The sequence below is a fragment of the Notolabrus celidotus genome, chromosome 22 (assembly GCF_009762535.1).
Source record: "Notolabrus celidotus isolate fNotCel1 chromosome 22, fNotCel1.pri, whole genome shotgun sequence".
In the NCBI taxonomy this organism is placed as follows: domain Eukaryota; kingdom Metazoa; phylum Chordata; class Actinopteri; order Labriformes; family Labridae; genus Notolabrus; species Notolabrus celidotus.
The window spans coordinates 12,332,930-12,349,900 of NC_048293.1; the positions used below are offsets into that span (position 1 = coordinate 12,332,930).

Here is a 16,971-nt window from a genome sequence, read left to right on the forward strand (position 1 = left end):
AATGGCACACACTGTACGGGGGGTGAATTTTTTTCTAACGTGACGGTTCAGAAGATATTAAGATTATGAGTTTTGCCCAAATAAGGACATGACTGACGTGACTCCCGGTCGGGAACACACAGCCATTGGCTAAGAGACTCACACTACGTCACACTCTGCCTAGTTGAGTTCCGCATTACCAATATGGCTGCTGCCGTCGATTTGCTTCAAAACAGCTCTCAGGAACAGATGGGTGACGTCACGGATACTACGTCCATATTTTATACAGTCTATGGTATTAATCTACAATATTGAAAATAATTAAAATAAATGAAACTAATTGAATGAGAAGTTCTGTCCAAACTTTTGACTGGTAGTGTATTTTAGTTCTTTTTTAATTATCTATTTTTGTTAAAGGAAAAAAAAAGGGTGTAGCTCAACTCTCATCTCTAGTGTTTCTATTTTCTAGGCTAACACAAGTACCGGATCGGGACTCGGTATTGGCAACTATTCAAAATAAAAAAATCTGATGGGGATCGTGGGCCAAAAAATCTGATCTCTGTCAAGCTTACAGAACTTACCCCTTGTCTTGTACTGTTTTTAAAGAGCTAATCTACTCATTCAGGAAAACTCCTGTTTTAGTTCATACATTTAAGGTTGGTTTTAAGTTTTAACGATGTGTTGGAACTTCTTTTAAATTGTTTTTGCTATTTTCTGTGAGTCCTTGAAATCGCTGCTTGTCTTCACAGGACGTGCTTATGCCTCTCTGTCAGTTTGGCAGGCAGGTTGCGGTCAGTATGTTAGTCATCCTCATTATATCGTAGTACTCATTTCCATCTGTGAAGGTAAAGGCTGCAAGTTTTTTTCGCCCTCACATTCACAGCAGGAAAGCAATTAGTTTCCGTTTATACCTCACCGGGTAACACTTAGCAAAATTTGGCTGACATTGAAGCACATCAAGCTTTGTTTAGTATGCAGGGTGTGTGTGTGTGTGTGTGTGTCTGTTGTATACATGTTCTGTTACACCATTTCTGGCTCCACTTGGCCTCATACTAGCCTCAAGTCTTTAGGCCTGGCCTATCTGTCTGAAGGATCTCCCACAAGACACTGATGTAATGCTGAGCTTTAACTGCCTGGATGGCCATGTACAAATGTCCTTGTTGAGCAGAAAAGCTACTTTGACACCCCCGCTTAACTGCTACTTCACTGCAGGCATCTGTGCAGTGTAGTGACTGTTGATAAAGCGTACTCAAGGTGTGACCACAGTTGGTTTACAGGATTGTGTACAGAAATACTGCATTTTAGTTTGAATGTTTAAGGCTAGGATGAAAATAGACACATTTTTGCAACGTTGTACAACAGACTATGTATTCTTTGTGGAGACACATTGAGACTGCAAAGGATCTCTTTCTGTAACTTAAAGTCTCAACATGTGAAAACTTTTCCTGCTCACATGAGGCTGAGGTGGTACCCTCTTTTACATGTGCTCAAATCAGCATACAATATAAGAGACTGTTTTTGTTAATAATAAATGTTTCTAATTTAAAGCTGGGGTTGGTAGTCTCGGAAAACTAGCATGAGTTTGAATGTAGCATTTCCTCAGGACTCTGTCTAACCCCTCCCCTCCTCCCTCTGAGCTCCCCCCCCCCGCTCACATGCACGAGCGCCGCTGACTTGCGACCATATGATGGTGACTGATTCAAAACCAGTCCTCACCAAAACATTATCATAGTGACAGTTAAAAACACAAACAAACATGGCTGCTGTTAATACTCACAACTATCATGCTAGCATTATCAAGCTGTACTGGTGACACGATATCAGGAGAAAAGTTATAACACATATAAAACTGTAACAGATCTACTGTTTGTAAAACGTGTTCAGTGTAGATGTTCTTAATTCCTACAGTGTTGACAGTCAGTGAAGGCATCAGGAGAGGTGTAGAGTGTGTGAGCGGGAGAGAGGAGAGACAAGAGGAGAAGTTTTTCATTCATTCAAACATTGATTGTTGCTTTGTTGGTTGGTGTGATCACGGCTGACAGTGACCGATTATTAAAACTCCACGTGTTCATGAATCGGCTCGTCATCCCTACAGCATCCGGACAGGACGCTACAGTACATCTACATTTTCTGTAGGACTTACTGAATGTCATTAATTCTTCTGCTTGTCAGAGCCCCCATGGTGAGAGCTTTTTAGACTCTGATCTGGACTACAGTCCTGAGCAAAGCACCTCATCGGGTCAGAGGGAACAGGCCTGAGGTCGAGCGAGAGGGGCAGTCAGTAGAGTCAGGGGAAGCAGAGGCAGGAGACAGGGACGGGGACTCGGAGTACACGCCGGGGAAATGTACGTGCAGGAGGCGGGCAGAACGGCAGGACGGGATTTGAATGGTTTAAAATTTTGGCACCCAAAAAACGATGATTGGTTGGTGTTTTCCCAGGTTTACTCCGGCTGTAGATAGCAGCTTTTTTTCACTCTTTTTTAAGAACACATTATGTATTGATTGCCATCAGGACATAAAGATCATTTTAACCAGTATAACAAAAAGTGTATCTAAATCTGATTACCAACCCCAGCTTTAAATCAATACAATGTAATTTGGGGGCTGCACATAGGGCTGGGCGATAATTCGATAACTGAAAATCCATTTGTTAATGTCATTAAAGATCACACTTAAAAAATACATTTATGTGTCAAGCGCTGAGTCAAATATGTTAATAACTTGAAATGTCAAAAGCTAACAGTTGGATATACAAAAGATTATCAATCATGAATAATAAATTAGTATATATCAGTTTGTCAAATTTGGACCATCTTTTTTGCGCCTGTGAAAGAACATCAAAGTAAATTTCCCAAGATGTAATGTTTTTAAGTTTTCAGGAAAATAATCAGAGTATATTTCAAAAAGATAATTTTGTAAAATGTTAATGAACACAAATGTGTGGCCTAAGTATGGATTAAATGCAATCTTTATTACTTTTATCAAGTAGCCAATGACTTGAATTACCAGGATTAAAAAATATGTATCATGCTAGTTTTTTTTGTTTAATTTTTCTTTTAATTAAGCTTGATTTATCCTCCAACATATAACGAAGATTTTTAAAATAATATCGGCAATTAACAATGTCCTAATAACATGGCCTTTGCCTTTATCTTTTTCAATATCATCCCCAACACAGTTATTTATATATCACAGTATTTACATGACCTGACTGTAGCCTGTTAGCCTATCAGTATTATAACTTATATCTCTCCCTCCCTTTGCCTCAGTGAATATTTATGAAAACAACTTGTTTTAAATTAGTTTTTGTATCTTTATTAACAATATGTATTCTTTTACAATACTTGTGCATGCCAGAGCTCTGATAATAACACGCTGTAACCATGCCCTGAGGGCGCTCAGTATTAACTCAAATTAATAACTACACATACATTACATTGCTACAGTGCTGGAGAGAGATAAAAAGAGAGGACATGGACAGACTTAAAGGTGACATATCATGCAAAATCGACTTTTTAATGGTTCTCTACCTGAAATATGTGTCCCTGGTATGTCTACAAACCCCCCGAAAATGAAAAAAAAATCCATTCTGCCCCTGTTCTGATTTTTCCACCTTTCTGTAAATGTGTGCTGAAACGAGACGTTTCAGTTTTCAGTGTTTTTCATACGTCACAACGCCATCTGCTCTGTAACGGAAGCCAGAGCTCGGGGCTTGTTCAGCCCATAGACTGTATAAAATACAACTCAACTCCTCCTCTGTTTTTCATTACCTGCACACGTGTGCTAACGAGGAGCTTAGGAGGGAGGCATGCTAGTCGTAGGCTGTCTTAATAAACACAAAGGTCGGTTTTACTCCCCACGTCTGCAGATTTGAAGATCAAGTGGATTATTTTTATTTTTCATGGAAAAGTGCTAGCGCTAGTTAGCATAGCCACATAGCTACATGTTCGTAGCTGTGTACCAAGACACACGTCAACATACTGACAAATAAAACAACAAGAAACACAAAATCTGTTAGTCTGTTAGTCAGGATCAGATTCTGGATCAAATTCAGAGGGTTGAAGTAATGCGGATCTGTGAGCAGTCGTGTATATTCAGCCAACATGTAAACATTAGATCAATGTGCTGGAGAGCCGAGGCACATCCACTTCCTGAGCTCAGTCTCATTTAAAGGCACAGACACAGAAAACAGACCGTTCAGAGCAGGGCTGAAAAAGAGGGGTTTACAGGCATGCCAAAATCTGACTTCAAAGTGTTTTTTTGAGCAATAAACTTTAAAGACATGTTTTGGGGACCTCTTAGACCAATATATTTTGATGAAAAAGAGCGGAATATGTCACCTTTAAGGCTGATTTATACTTATGCATCGACCCTACGCCGCAGGGGCTGATGCAGACATGAGCACTACACGTGACGAGCAGCAATACTCTCCTGACACGCTTGAAGGCAGTGTGGTCTCTCGGATAGTCGGATCGCCTGTTTCCGGCCCCGCAATGTTTTTTGTTTACTTTTTCCCAGCGATTCAGAGCATATTTTGTTAATTGACAGCTGGTATGTGTTGCTGTTTATCATCCCAGGATCCTGGAAGTGCTGTAAATGCAGGAAATACGCCATCCCGGGAAAGGTGAATAAACCTAACTTTCAGTCCACCTAACTGCAGACACAGAGGTGGAGGTAATGTGGGCCTCAAGCCCCCTGTGCTAACAGCTACGAGTTAGTCAGGTCAGCCATACTTCTAATGATACAAAACTTGTACGCTTAATATCTTTAAAACTAATGAGTTTGTTTTTTTTATTCGTTCCCGTGCGATGTGTGCGGTTAGAGAAATGAGCTATTCAGACTGAAATCGCTTTTTTGTACCAGAGTTTGAACATGTTTATTTTTGCTGTTAAGATGGACTTTGTAATATGGGGGTATATGGTTTCCAGAACATCTGGAGCCAGCCTCATGTGGACACTTGACGAACTGCAGCTTTTTGCACTTCTGCACTGACTTTGTTTCTTAAAGCCAGAGGTTGCAACTTTGCAGAAAACGTGTAACTTTCTTCCCAAATGCAGTTTTGGCAGCATTAGCATTAGCATAATGCAGTAACTGAATCAAAAATGACAAATTCACCAGGTGCTATCTTTTTGAAAACAGTGCCTCTCATGAAAACATGCGTCAATGCTGATATGGGGCCAGGTACAGTACGAAAATTGGTTGGAGGCAGCCTCCTCGCAGTTTAAAATGCAGGAAAACCTCTGTGATCTTCAAACACATGCCAATACAAGGCAGGTTGTCATCTGGCAGTACACCATGTTTGCTTCATTTGCTGCTCTGCATGGTGCTTAACAGATTCAGAGAAAACTGAACAGGATTACAACATCCACACTACACAAGGCATTACAATAACAAAGGCATCACAGGCCTTGCAATAATTTGACTCTTAGATACTGCCATTTCAAGACGGGATATTTACGCTCATTACTCCTCGTCTGTAATGTGCAATGCTTGGTAGCAGAATGATGGGGTAAAGCCTTTCTGCATCTGATGCTCCCTCTGAGGGAGTTATGGAGGTGGAATGGCGGGAAGAAGGTGGCGATGTGTAGTGTGCGAGCAGGCATGGTGAAACAGCCTTGTGTGTGTATGCGCATGTCTGAATGTGTGTGTCGAGCTCCAGCTGTTTGTTGCCAAGCTGGGCCTCTTGCGCTTTCTGACAAACAGATCCCATCATGATTTCTTTGAACAGTCAAATCTCTTACTCGCTGTGAGTGTTTGCTGTGGATAAGAAAGTTTAAAAAAGGCTGTTTGATCAGAGGGCTGTCAGTCGTTTAGCGTGACACCTACCCCCTCTCAGCATTGCAGGCGTTACACATTGAAGTAAAGGTATTGTCATCATGTTGTTGATGGTCTTGTTTGCATTTGTCAGTCGTAAAGAGTCATCACTATTAATTCCAGTCTGTTTCATCACCTGTCAAAAAAATCTTGAGGCTTTAAGATACTTAAGATATGGAAGTGGTCTTTTAAGTATCGATGTAGCATGAAATCACAATGAATACATAGAGCTGAGCAATAGTGACAATAATCTTATCATGATAAAATATTTCATATCAGTCTATCGGTAATTATCACTATAAATATTAAATCATTATTTCATTTAAATTTAAAGGCAGATTTTTGGTCCTGAGTGAAAGTTAGAGAAACCAGACAGTTTGTTAGCTTGTGTCTGGATTTAGTTTTCTGATGAACTTCTTAATCCCTCATTTCTGACGGTGCTAACAGGAAGCAGGTCTTTTGTATAAAATGATATTTTTGTGAAGTTTTAGTTAGTAGATTCTTATTTTTCTCAGGGTGAGGTTATTTGAATAATTTGATTTAAATTAACAACAGATATGTTTAGTAGTAGATTACTTAAGGTTACCGGCAGAGTGATGTTGTTTCCCACAGTGCAGTGAATGCATCCCAGTTATTCAGTGTTCAGTTGTACTTTGGTCGCGGTAGACATTAAACATGTTAGACATGCACAGCAGAAGTTGTCTCTGTGCTCTTCCTTTACCCACATCCTGAAAGTATATTTAATGAAGTGTATTAAGTTAATAGTTAATGCTGAGTCGACACAGTGTTAGACTAACAACTCTGCTGTGAGCTACTAGGTTGAGTTTTCTCCAGTGTTGCTGTCGCCTGTTTCAGCTGTGTTTACATTCTGCTCTGAACATCTTTAAGCCCCGCCTACATCTCACCCTGTGACATGATTGGCTGTTCAATGCTGTGTTCTTCTTCTGTCTAATGTTGGGTAGCAACTGTCGTTTAAGGCTCATTAGCACCCCCTCCCTTTCCAGTGGTTGCAGGGTATAATAATTACTGGTTTATTTATATTGAATTTTTATCAAACATTTGTTATGTTTATATCGAGAAAAATATATCACGATGATTATCGTTGTTGAATTATTGCCCAGCCCTATGATTACAACTACTTTATGATATCTTACCTTCTGCTCCCTGAGAGGGCCAGATATTTACTGTAGCTTTTCCTGCACTGTGAATACCTTGATGGTGAACTTGTTGTAGCTGAGTTGTAGCCTGAATTGTTCTCACCTTCTACTCATTTGATGTCTACAGAGAAATCAGAGGAGCAGAGGGAGAGTGAAGGAGAGAGGAGAGCACTCCGTGACACTGATCACAATAGAGACTGTTTGAATGGAACAGAACTATGTGGCTGCATTTCCTCTGCTCTTCTTTAGAAATGTCAAACACCCACACAAGCTTCTCAGTCCCTATACAATCCCCCTGTTAACACACGCATACCACTCCGTTAGCATTGCTGCAGGCTTCTGCGTAAATGATCTAAAAATGATCTTCCTACACACAATATCTCCCTTGCTCAGAGTGCGTGAGAGTGCTCGAAGCGAGCCGAGCAATAATGGGATTCAGGCTCTACCTTTTATGGCTTAAAAATCACTATCATTGCTCTCATCTTCAGCGTTTAGCCTGTTATCACAGCTGTCTTACTTCACCAAAAGCCATTCAGAGCAGTTTGGCACCATTTTCTTCTTTTTGTTATAGTCTGAAGATCAGAGTGTTAAGTACAAGTTGAATTACAAGTAGTTGTTCCATTTTTCTGAACTAGGTTGCATTTGAAATCGACGTATCAGCTGACTCTGTGCAACTCAGAAAAGAAAGGGATGTAGGGAGTTTGACATCACACAGAAGCAGCTCAATATTTATCAACTCATGCAAGAATTTAAATTGCAAGGATGAATGAAAGTTAATGAGCTGTGTGGGTGGTCTGTGTTCAACACTTTCAAGCTTTGAAAGTGTTTCACACAGAATGACATTGTACCTGTGGTGAGGGAGGTTGAAACACTGAAACACATTACCCTTCTGTATTGCATTATGCCATCTATTTATAACCTACATTATGTTAGTTAAAGCTAGGGTTGGTAGCTTAGACTGTATAAAATATGGACGTAGTATCCGTGACGTTACCCATCTGTTCCTGAGAGCTGTTTTGAAGCAAATCGACGGCAGCAGCCATATTGGAAATGCTGAACTCAACCAGGCAGAGTGTGACGTAGGGTGAGCCTCCTAGTAAATAGCTATGTGTTCCCGACTGGGCGTCACGTCAGTCATGTCCTTATTTGGGCAAAACTCGTAATCTTAATATCTTCTGAACTGTCGCGTTAGAAACAAATTCACCCCCCGTACAGTGTGTGCCATTAGAGAGATTAGCTTTGTAGGGCCAAGCCGTTTTTTCAACCAGGCTGTAAACATGTTAATTAATGCTGCAAAGATCGTCTTTTTCCCATTCATGTCTATGTGGTTTCCGGTGTCTCTGCAGCCAGCCTCAAGCAGATTCTCCATGTATTGCAGTTTATAACACTTCCGCATGGGCTTCATCGTTTGAGACCGGAGGTTGTCGCTTGGTTGGTAGTCTCGGAAAACTAGCATTAATTTGAAAGTAGCATTTCCACAGGACTCCGTCTGACCCCTCCCCCAGGAGAAAAACTATAACACATATAATACTGTAACAGCTCTACTGTTTATGAAACGTGTTCAGTGTAGATGTTCTTAATTCCTACAGTGTTGACAGTCAGTGAAGGCATCAGGAGAGGTGTAGAAGAGTGCGAGCGAGAGAGACGAGCAGGAGAAGTTTTTCATTCATTCAAACTTTGATTGTTGCTTTGTTGGTTGGCGTGATCACGGCCGACAGTGACCGGTTAGTAAAGCTCAACATGTTCATGAATCGGCTCGTCATCCCTACAGCGTCTGGACAGACGCTACAACACATATACATTTCTGTAGGACTTACTAAATGTCATTAATTATTTTGCTTGTCAGAGCCCAGTGGTGAGAGCTTTTTAGACTCTGATCTGGACTACAGTCCCGCACAAAGCACCTCATCGGGTCAGAGGGGACAGGCCCGAGGTCGAGCGAGAGGGGCAGTAAATAGAGGCAGGGGAAGCAGAGGCAGGGGATGGGGAGTGCATGCTGGGGAAATGTACGCGTGGGAGGCGGCCACAACGGCGGGACAGGATTTGATTGGTTTAAAATTTTGGGACCCAAAAACGGTGATTGGTTGGTGTTTTCCCAGGTTTACTCCGGCTGTAGATAGCAGCTTTTTTTTTCGCTCTTTTTTAAGAACACATTATGTATTGATTGCCATCAAAACATAAAGATCATTTTAACCAGTATGATAAAAAGTGTATCTAAATCTGACAACCAACCCCAGCTCTAATGTAATAATTCTGCTGTGTTCTCGAACTTGTATCATTACCTGGCTTTCTTCCTGAACTTCCAGTTGTGTAAGATGTTTGATTGCTCTAAACCATAGACTGTATAAATAATGGACGTAGTATCCGTGACGTCACCCAAAGAGGCTGGCTTTGAGCCTAACATTAAAAACAAACATTGCTTCTGTGCCACCAAATTGTCATTCCACACTACAGTATAATATTTGGGAGTGTATGACGGCCTCAGTGAAACTTGGACAAAACACTCTGTAATATCAAGTTTAAGTGGACGTTTTTTACTTATCTTTTTATTCTCTTTTTGGTTTTCCCAAGATGTTGCGAATGGCAGCACGGGGTACAGGCCTCCACCCAGGACCAAAGAGGTGGTCATCAACGGCCAGACAGTCAAGCTAAAGTATTGCTTCACCTGCAAGATCTTCAGACCGCCACGTGCCTCCCACTGCAGCCTCTGTGACAACTGTGTGGGTGAGTGATAATCAAGGTGTCCCTTTGTTGGTATTTTTGGCTACTGCCTCTGTCATTATTCTTATTTTAACCACATGTATTTATAGACATTAGTGTAATGGACCCAAACTGTCCTCCACCCAATTTGAAGTTTGTTTAATTTCTGAATTTATTTTTGTATTTCAACAAAATAAAGAATATTTTTTGGGGTTGACTCCTGTGGACATATCTATCTTTCCACCCCTCACCCCTCATGTCGATACATAAACACACGTTAGCACACAGAATTCAGATGAGTCCTTGTTTGAGACCAAAAGCCAAGTTAAATGTTTACTTTATGATGCCTAGTCCTACCAAGGGGGACATACGCATACATGCCAGCAGGAGTTGGCACTACACTGAGGGGGAAAAGGGAATAGTTACAATGAGAACAACAAGCTGCTTGATGGTTGAGCTTCTCTTCACAACCACATTCTCCTTCTGAAGACAAAGCAAAGTGAACAGCAAGGCAATTACGGAAAGATAGAGTTAGACACAGAGACATGTATGTCTGCATCTTTCTCATCTGGGTTTCTGTTCTGCTCAGTCATCAAAGACAACTCCTTCTTTGAAAGTCTTCTTCTTTGTCAGGATCAGGGCTGACTTAAACCCTGGGAGGCTAAGATTAGGAAATAGTAAACACAGGGAAAAAATATGAGGAAAGGGTAATGAGATGAGGTAAAAGCCCGCTGGCAGGAGGGAAGACAGACTGGCAGCTGAACAGACGGATGGGAGGACAGCAGATTTCACTAACAGGCCATGTTTTGAAATATACAAAGGTTGACTCAGTACATATTTAAAGCGGATTGTTAAATTCTGAAATGAAAAGGGTGAGGCTTATTCTTTGAGTCATATTGGTTCAATAGATATCCTGCCTCAAACAAAACAGGATTAAGTAAATGAGTGATAGATTTATACCAGTATAATTACAGGGGATGCTTTAAGGGCTGTTCCCACCAAATATAGATATGGAGCAGTGTGGTTTTATAAATCCAAATCCTCGGGTATAAGGTTTAAAAACTACGTCCAGATCATTGTGAGCTACAGAAGGGAGGGACAAAAGGAGAGACAGACACAGTTGGACTGTAGGGGACAGGAGGGTGGGAGTGATGAGCTTAAGTGATGGATGTAACTTTTTATTTCCTCTTTCAGTAGAACTACTTTCCTCTCTGCTTTCAAAACTATGGTGGCTGGGAAGTGCACCGCAAATGTACAAAGGATGAAACACTTTTACAAAGTTGGAGAGAAATTAACATTTTGGAAAACATTTTTTACATTTTATATAACAGAATTACATTAGCAAAACATTTATACCAAGGGCAAAAAAAAAGTACATTTAAGAAAACAAATTTCCAAAATCAGGAGCACTCTTACAAGCAATGAGACAATCAAACCTCAAGAGACCTCAAAACAGTGGTTCAGAAACGGATAGGTGACGTCAGGGATACTACGTCCAAGTTATTTATAGTCTATGCTCAAAACGTGTTCCTTCCAATCACAGCCATATCTGATCTGGAACTTCAAAATAAATTATATATGCTAAATTGCCAATGGTTTTTATTTTGAAATTCCAAATCAGATATAACTGTGATTGGCAGGAATACATTTTAAAGGGAGTGTCTTATCAGTCTGAATCAAAATATTTAATTGGAAACAGGGTTGTTAATGTAAAATATATATTAATTCTTTGGCTGTTGCACAGTTTCATATTAAAGAAGTCTTTTATTTTGAAAACCGTTGGTATTGGTAAATTTGTCTCCAACTTTGTGACAAGTGTTTCATCCTTTGTGAATTTGCATTGCACTTCCCAGCCACCGTACAAAGCTCAGGGTCTCCTCCAAGAGAGGCTCAAAACCCTTAGATGAAATCCTGAGTCAGTTGATAGACTTTGAGGGTTCAGATTTAAAGTGTATGAATTATGATGCAAGGATTTAGATCACATCCTGGAGCAAAGGACCAACATTCACAATAATTAAATCACTATACTGAGGACTTTTTTTGTTTCTTTTCAAGATTACATTAGCAAAGAAAGTGGTACAATTACCTTCCCCGTCTTAGGTTCTCTTTCCCCACCTCCAGTGCTGTAAACGTCCGGGGGCTAACAAGCTCTTAAATAAGTCAGCAGTCAGGACAGATAGAGCCTCCCTGGTGGATGCAGAGCGTAGGAATATTGTAGAGTCACATCCTATTTAAATGGGTTATCCCTCTGGGAGTGATAGCAGAAGCTCATAAGAGGGCAGATATATAACACCCACATAAACTCAGACTGCTTTCATTTTCCTTTAGGGATGTGTAGGTTTAGTCAACAAAACGATTCAACTCACCCTTACTAGCCGGCACCAGAACTACTAGTCAGTTCAGTGATGTGTAACCAACACAGGCATGTGTTTGTAAATCTGCAAGGTTAGCACTGCTAAGGTTTACCACACTTTGTAAACTAAAGGCTGGTTTATACTTCTGCATCGCCCCTATGCAGCAGGGGCTTACGCTGACATGAGCACCACATACTTGAGCGTCAATGTGTCCGTGTTGTGCAGCAATTCCCCGACGAAACGCTTGAGGGCAGTGTGTTCTCTCTGATAGTCGGTCACCTGCTTCCGGCTCCGCGACGATCTCTGTTTGCTTTTCCAGAGCGATTCAGAACGTGTTATGTTAATCTACAGCTGATACATGTTGCTGTTTATCATACAGACATGATTACATGAAGAATAGAGAGGAGGAGATGAAATATACGGCCGATGTGCGGCTGATGAGCGGGGATCCCGGAAGTGCTGTAAATGCGGGAAATACAATGCCGCCGAGCGGACCAATCACAGGGCTTGCGGTCTGCGTCGATTCTACACGTAGTTACATTTTGGAGGAGATGCACGTCAGCTACGTGTGTAGGCCTTTTCGTAGGTACAGGAGCTACGCGGACCTCTAGCATAGGCTACGCCGTTGATTCAACGCAGAAGTATAAATCAGCCTTAAGTAGACATAGGCCCCGTCCAAGCAGCAACCTCCAGCCACGAGGATTGAAGCAAATGTGGAAGTGTTAAAAACTGCAGTTCATCGAGTGTCTGCCTGAAGCTGGCCCAGAAGTACCAGAAAACCACACACACACCAATTCAAAAAAGCCGATCTTTACAGCAGAAATAAACATGTTAACAGCCTGGCACAAAAAAAGAATGTAATCTGGATAGCTCATTTCTCGATCAGCACACACTGTACAGGGGTGAATTTTTTCGCGGCAATTTTGAAGATATTAAGATTACAAGTTTTCCATTATGAGAGGCACAGCTGACTTGATTGACAGGCAGGAACACTGTAGCTGTTTGAGGCTCAAAGCCCGCCTCTCTACTTCACAATCACTCAACAGCAGTTAGGTGGACTTCAGCATATCCAATATGGCTCCAGCCAGCGATTTGATTCAAAACAGCACTCATGAACAGATGGGTGACGCAGCGCTACGGACACTACGTCTAATATTTATACAGTCTGAAACTTGGTTGCTTTCTTGTGTTTTTTTTAACCTCTACATTTGTTGGTTAATTATACTTTAAACTTTCATTTAAATGACAAGGGTATTAGTCTCCTTGGAACATCCCTATTTGCCTTCTTTTCCTTTGCTGTAGACTTACAGATTACCTGAAAGGTCACACTTTTAGTGTTTTAGTTGCTGTTGTAGTTGTAGGTGGGGGGTTGAATCTTTATGCAGCTTCTAATTCTAATAAATAGCCTGATTTAATTACATTACACAAAGCTTTAATGGTCCTTTTTGGAAAAAATGCATCATGTGAGAATATAGTTTAAATGCATCCAAAAAAACTAGATAAAGAAGAATGTATTAGCTCATCACTCAGAGTCAGAGTTGTGGTTTCAAACTTTACTGGGTGGATCATGATGCTACTGAGCAATTAGCAGCCTCCCACGAAACGCATTAGCAGTTTTTTCAGTCATAACGAGGTTGAAGATGAATCATCTTTACATTAATACTTTGAGAATAGCAGTGTATAAACACAGAGAGAAAAGACATCCTTTCTTCTCCTCCCCTGTGGGTGTTGTTTATTTAATGTTCATGAACATAGTATGGGCTGTTAGCTATCAGACCCCTTACATCCTGCCTGACTCCAGGCTGTGTTTCTTAGACACACTTTGACCAGGCATTGATTAATGAAGACAAAAGCAGGTCAATTCACCCCACTAAACAAATAATTGCTCTGATGAATCTGTGAAGTCGGTCCCACTGTGCACAGCAAGTCGTCTCCAGTCAGATATAGGACTGTGGAATTAGGACTGATTAAATAACCTCACTAACAATAGAGCTGCGACTCTATGAGCAGTCAGGTGGGATTAATGAATACTGGACTCATTTTCAGCTAAAAAGCATTTCACTTTAAATTGATCAAGTTCTGTCACACTGGATTCTGATCTGCTTTTGAATCTGTGCACATTCAGAAACTTTAACAATGCAGATATGCATATGAGTGAGACTCCTCTGTTCCACACAAGTCCACTTTGTCCACTTGCACACACTGTACCATAGTGCCTGACAGGCTGGTGTTAGTGGACTGGACTCCTATTCTTCTTCTATGGATGGAGCATGGTAGCCTAGATAACACTTTCACTTTTCTCCCACTCTTTTTTTTTTTTAATCATTTCTAATCCCTCAAACATCTTCAAATATTCCTAAATCGAGCTCTTAGTGGAGGCATTTTATCTGCTGACCCAGAAAAGAGCTTCTTTCACCCTCTCAACCTTGCACAGTCTCACTGTGACGTTGGGAATTCTTCAGCCATACACAGTCATGCCGGGCAGACTTGAACTTTTCTAAGCAAGTTCATATAAATAGCCCGTTTGCACTATGTGAAAAATGTGTATGTTATTATGCCAATACCCTGAGGGGCACATCCCTTTTCCCCCAATTTCTCACTGCTCCAGACTTCTGCAGTGTACAAGCACTAAATGAACCTCTTCATTTATTCATAATGACTTTTTATACTAATTTTTAATAAGAAGCATTTAAAGAAATCTGATCCCTCAGACGTGTACATGTGTTTCTTCTGGAGCACATCTGACATGTGTGATAGAAGCTTAAGAGAAGTGGAGTATCTCTGTGGCAGCAGCGTGTTGGAAAAGAGGAAAGACATGTCCATGTGTCAAATCTATTCTTACTCCCCCTCTGTCCGTCTCCCTCTGTCCACGCAGAACGTTTTGACCATCACTGTCCCTGGGTGGGAAACTGCGTGGGAAGGAGGAACTACCGTTTCTTCTACATGTTCATCCTCTCCCTCTCCTTCCTCACCATCTTCATATTTGCCTTCGTCATCACACACATCATTTTACGTAAGTACCTGAGGGTTGGGAAAAAGAACATGTCCTCAGGAATGGCGCAAACACACACACACACACACACACACACACACTCTTCCTGGCCATGTTCTTGGTGTGTGTGGAGCCAGCAGGTTGTAAGTGGGTGTTGTGAAAAGCTGCAGCATTCTGGCTTGTTACCATCTTTCCAGCCTGGAGCCGGCAGCGGTCTGCTGGGCTGCCCCTCAGTGGGTGTGCTTCTGTGTGAGTTCGTGTACACGTAAATGGCATTCAGTGGATCAATGTTGTGCTGGTAATAAAATGTGGGACAACAAGAAGTGTTAAAAAATTGTAACGCTGAATAGTGATAATTTAATCATTCTACAACAAGCCTGTTCTCTTTTTGATTGTAATTGTGCTGTTTTGATTGTCACACTGTCAGATTTGGCAAAACCGTATCCCTGCAGGTTGAAATCTTAAATTTGGGCTCAAACCAAGTTGGAGAACATCCTAAGTGGCTTAATAATGTGTCCAGGTTTCAGGCTTACAGTACAAAGATGATAAATTCGGCTCCAATTTAAATGTAGTGTTGAAGATGCTGAAATCTCACCCTTTCATCACAAAATGAAACTACGAGTAAAACTCGCTCATTTTTTCTGTGTCCATATGTTGATTTCTGTCAGGTGTTGTAAAAAAGAAACACTCATGATTAGGCAGACTGATGGACACGTATTATAGCACTTCAGTAGAGAAAATCTGACCAGCTCACTTAGCTTGTTACTTCCTCCTCCAAACAAGAAATGATGTCATAGAACTACAACTCAGTTTCTTGCAATGTATTGTGCCACTGAGGTAGGGCTGGGCGTTAAAACAAAAATGATAATTATCGTGATATTATTTTTCTCAATATAAATATAACAAATGAATGATAAAACGTTGATGTATTTAAATCTGTAAGTACATCCCCCAACCACTGGAATGGGAAGGGGTTGTAGTGTGTCTTAAATGCTAGTTCCCACCCAGCGTTAATAAGAAGAAGAAGTGGAACAGCTAATCATGCCTCAAGGTAAAAAGTAGGCAGGCTTAAAGGCGTTTGGAGGGGGATGTAAACGCAGCTGAAACGAGCGACAGCGATACTGAAGAAAATGCAAAACCTACCAGCTCAATTCAAAGTGAAAACATGCTCTACAAGAAAGGGCACTAAACTTCATTAGTTAGGATATTTTGGCTATTTACTAGACTACTGAATCCCAGACACAAGCTAACAAACCGTCTGGTTTCTTTCACTTTCACTCAGGAGAAAAAAAATCTGCCTTTAAAATGATATGAAAGAATGATTTCATATTTATTGTGAAAATTATCGGTATCGACTGATAAGTTAAATGTTATCTTGATAACATCTTTTTCAGTATCGCCCAGCTCTACATTGAGGTGATGTAGTATGTTTTTTTTGATGTCACAAAAACAGACAGAATCATTCTTTTTTTCACCACGATGACGTGATAGTGATCATGTAATGTGGAGCATGTTTGTATAGCAGTCTAACTGATTCTGTCATGTCTCTCATCAACAGGCTCACATCAACAGGGGTTCCTCAACGCACTAAAAGACAGTCCTGCCAGATATCCTCTCACTGAAATCAGACTTTAAGCATGCACTGCCTGATATGTGTCTGTTCAGTTTGATTTTGCTGTGTGTGTGTCCATCACCTTCTACATAAGTCTCTTTTCATTCATCACCCTCTTAAGGCAGAGTCAATTGTATTACAACTTGTTTCACACTAACTTGCCCAACCAGGGTCAATAAGGTTCATTATGTAGGGGAGATTTCATTATCACGACACGCCTCTGTAAAGCGTCTCCACTCACTGCTCCTGCCATTTTCTGCAGCTTTAGTTCTGGTGCTGGTGTGTGTGTCTGATTAGTCCTGTTCCATCAGGCTAACGCAGCACGCAAAGGCAACTCCTCAATCTGTCCCTGTTGATTGATTC

General features: G+C 40.9%; 1 protein-coding gene across 3 annotated transcripts in view; it reads left to right on the top strand.

The window, feature by feature from the left end:
- Positions 1-16,971, top strand: part of LOC117806300 (probable palmitoyltransferase ZDHHC14) — a 70,747-nt gene that overhangs the window by 35,287 nt on the left and 18,489 nt on the right. For all 3 annotated transcript variants that reach the window (XM_034675179.1, XM_034675178.1, XM_034675177.1), the window contains exons 4-6: positions 9,522-9,674; positions 14,880-15,017; positions 16,555-16,603. In XM_034675179.1, coding sequence (XP_034531070.1) covers positions 9,522-9,674; positions 14,880-15,017; positions 16,555-16,603 — 340 coding nt within the window. The remainder of the gene's footprint in view (positions 1-9,521; positions 9,675-14,879; positions 15,018-16,554; positions 16,604-16,971) is intronic.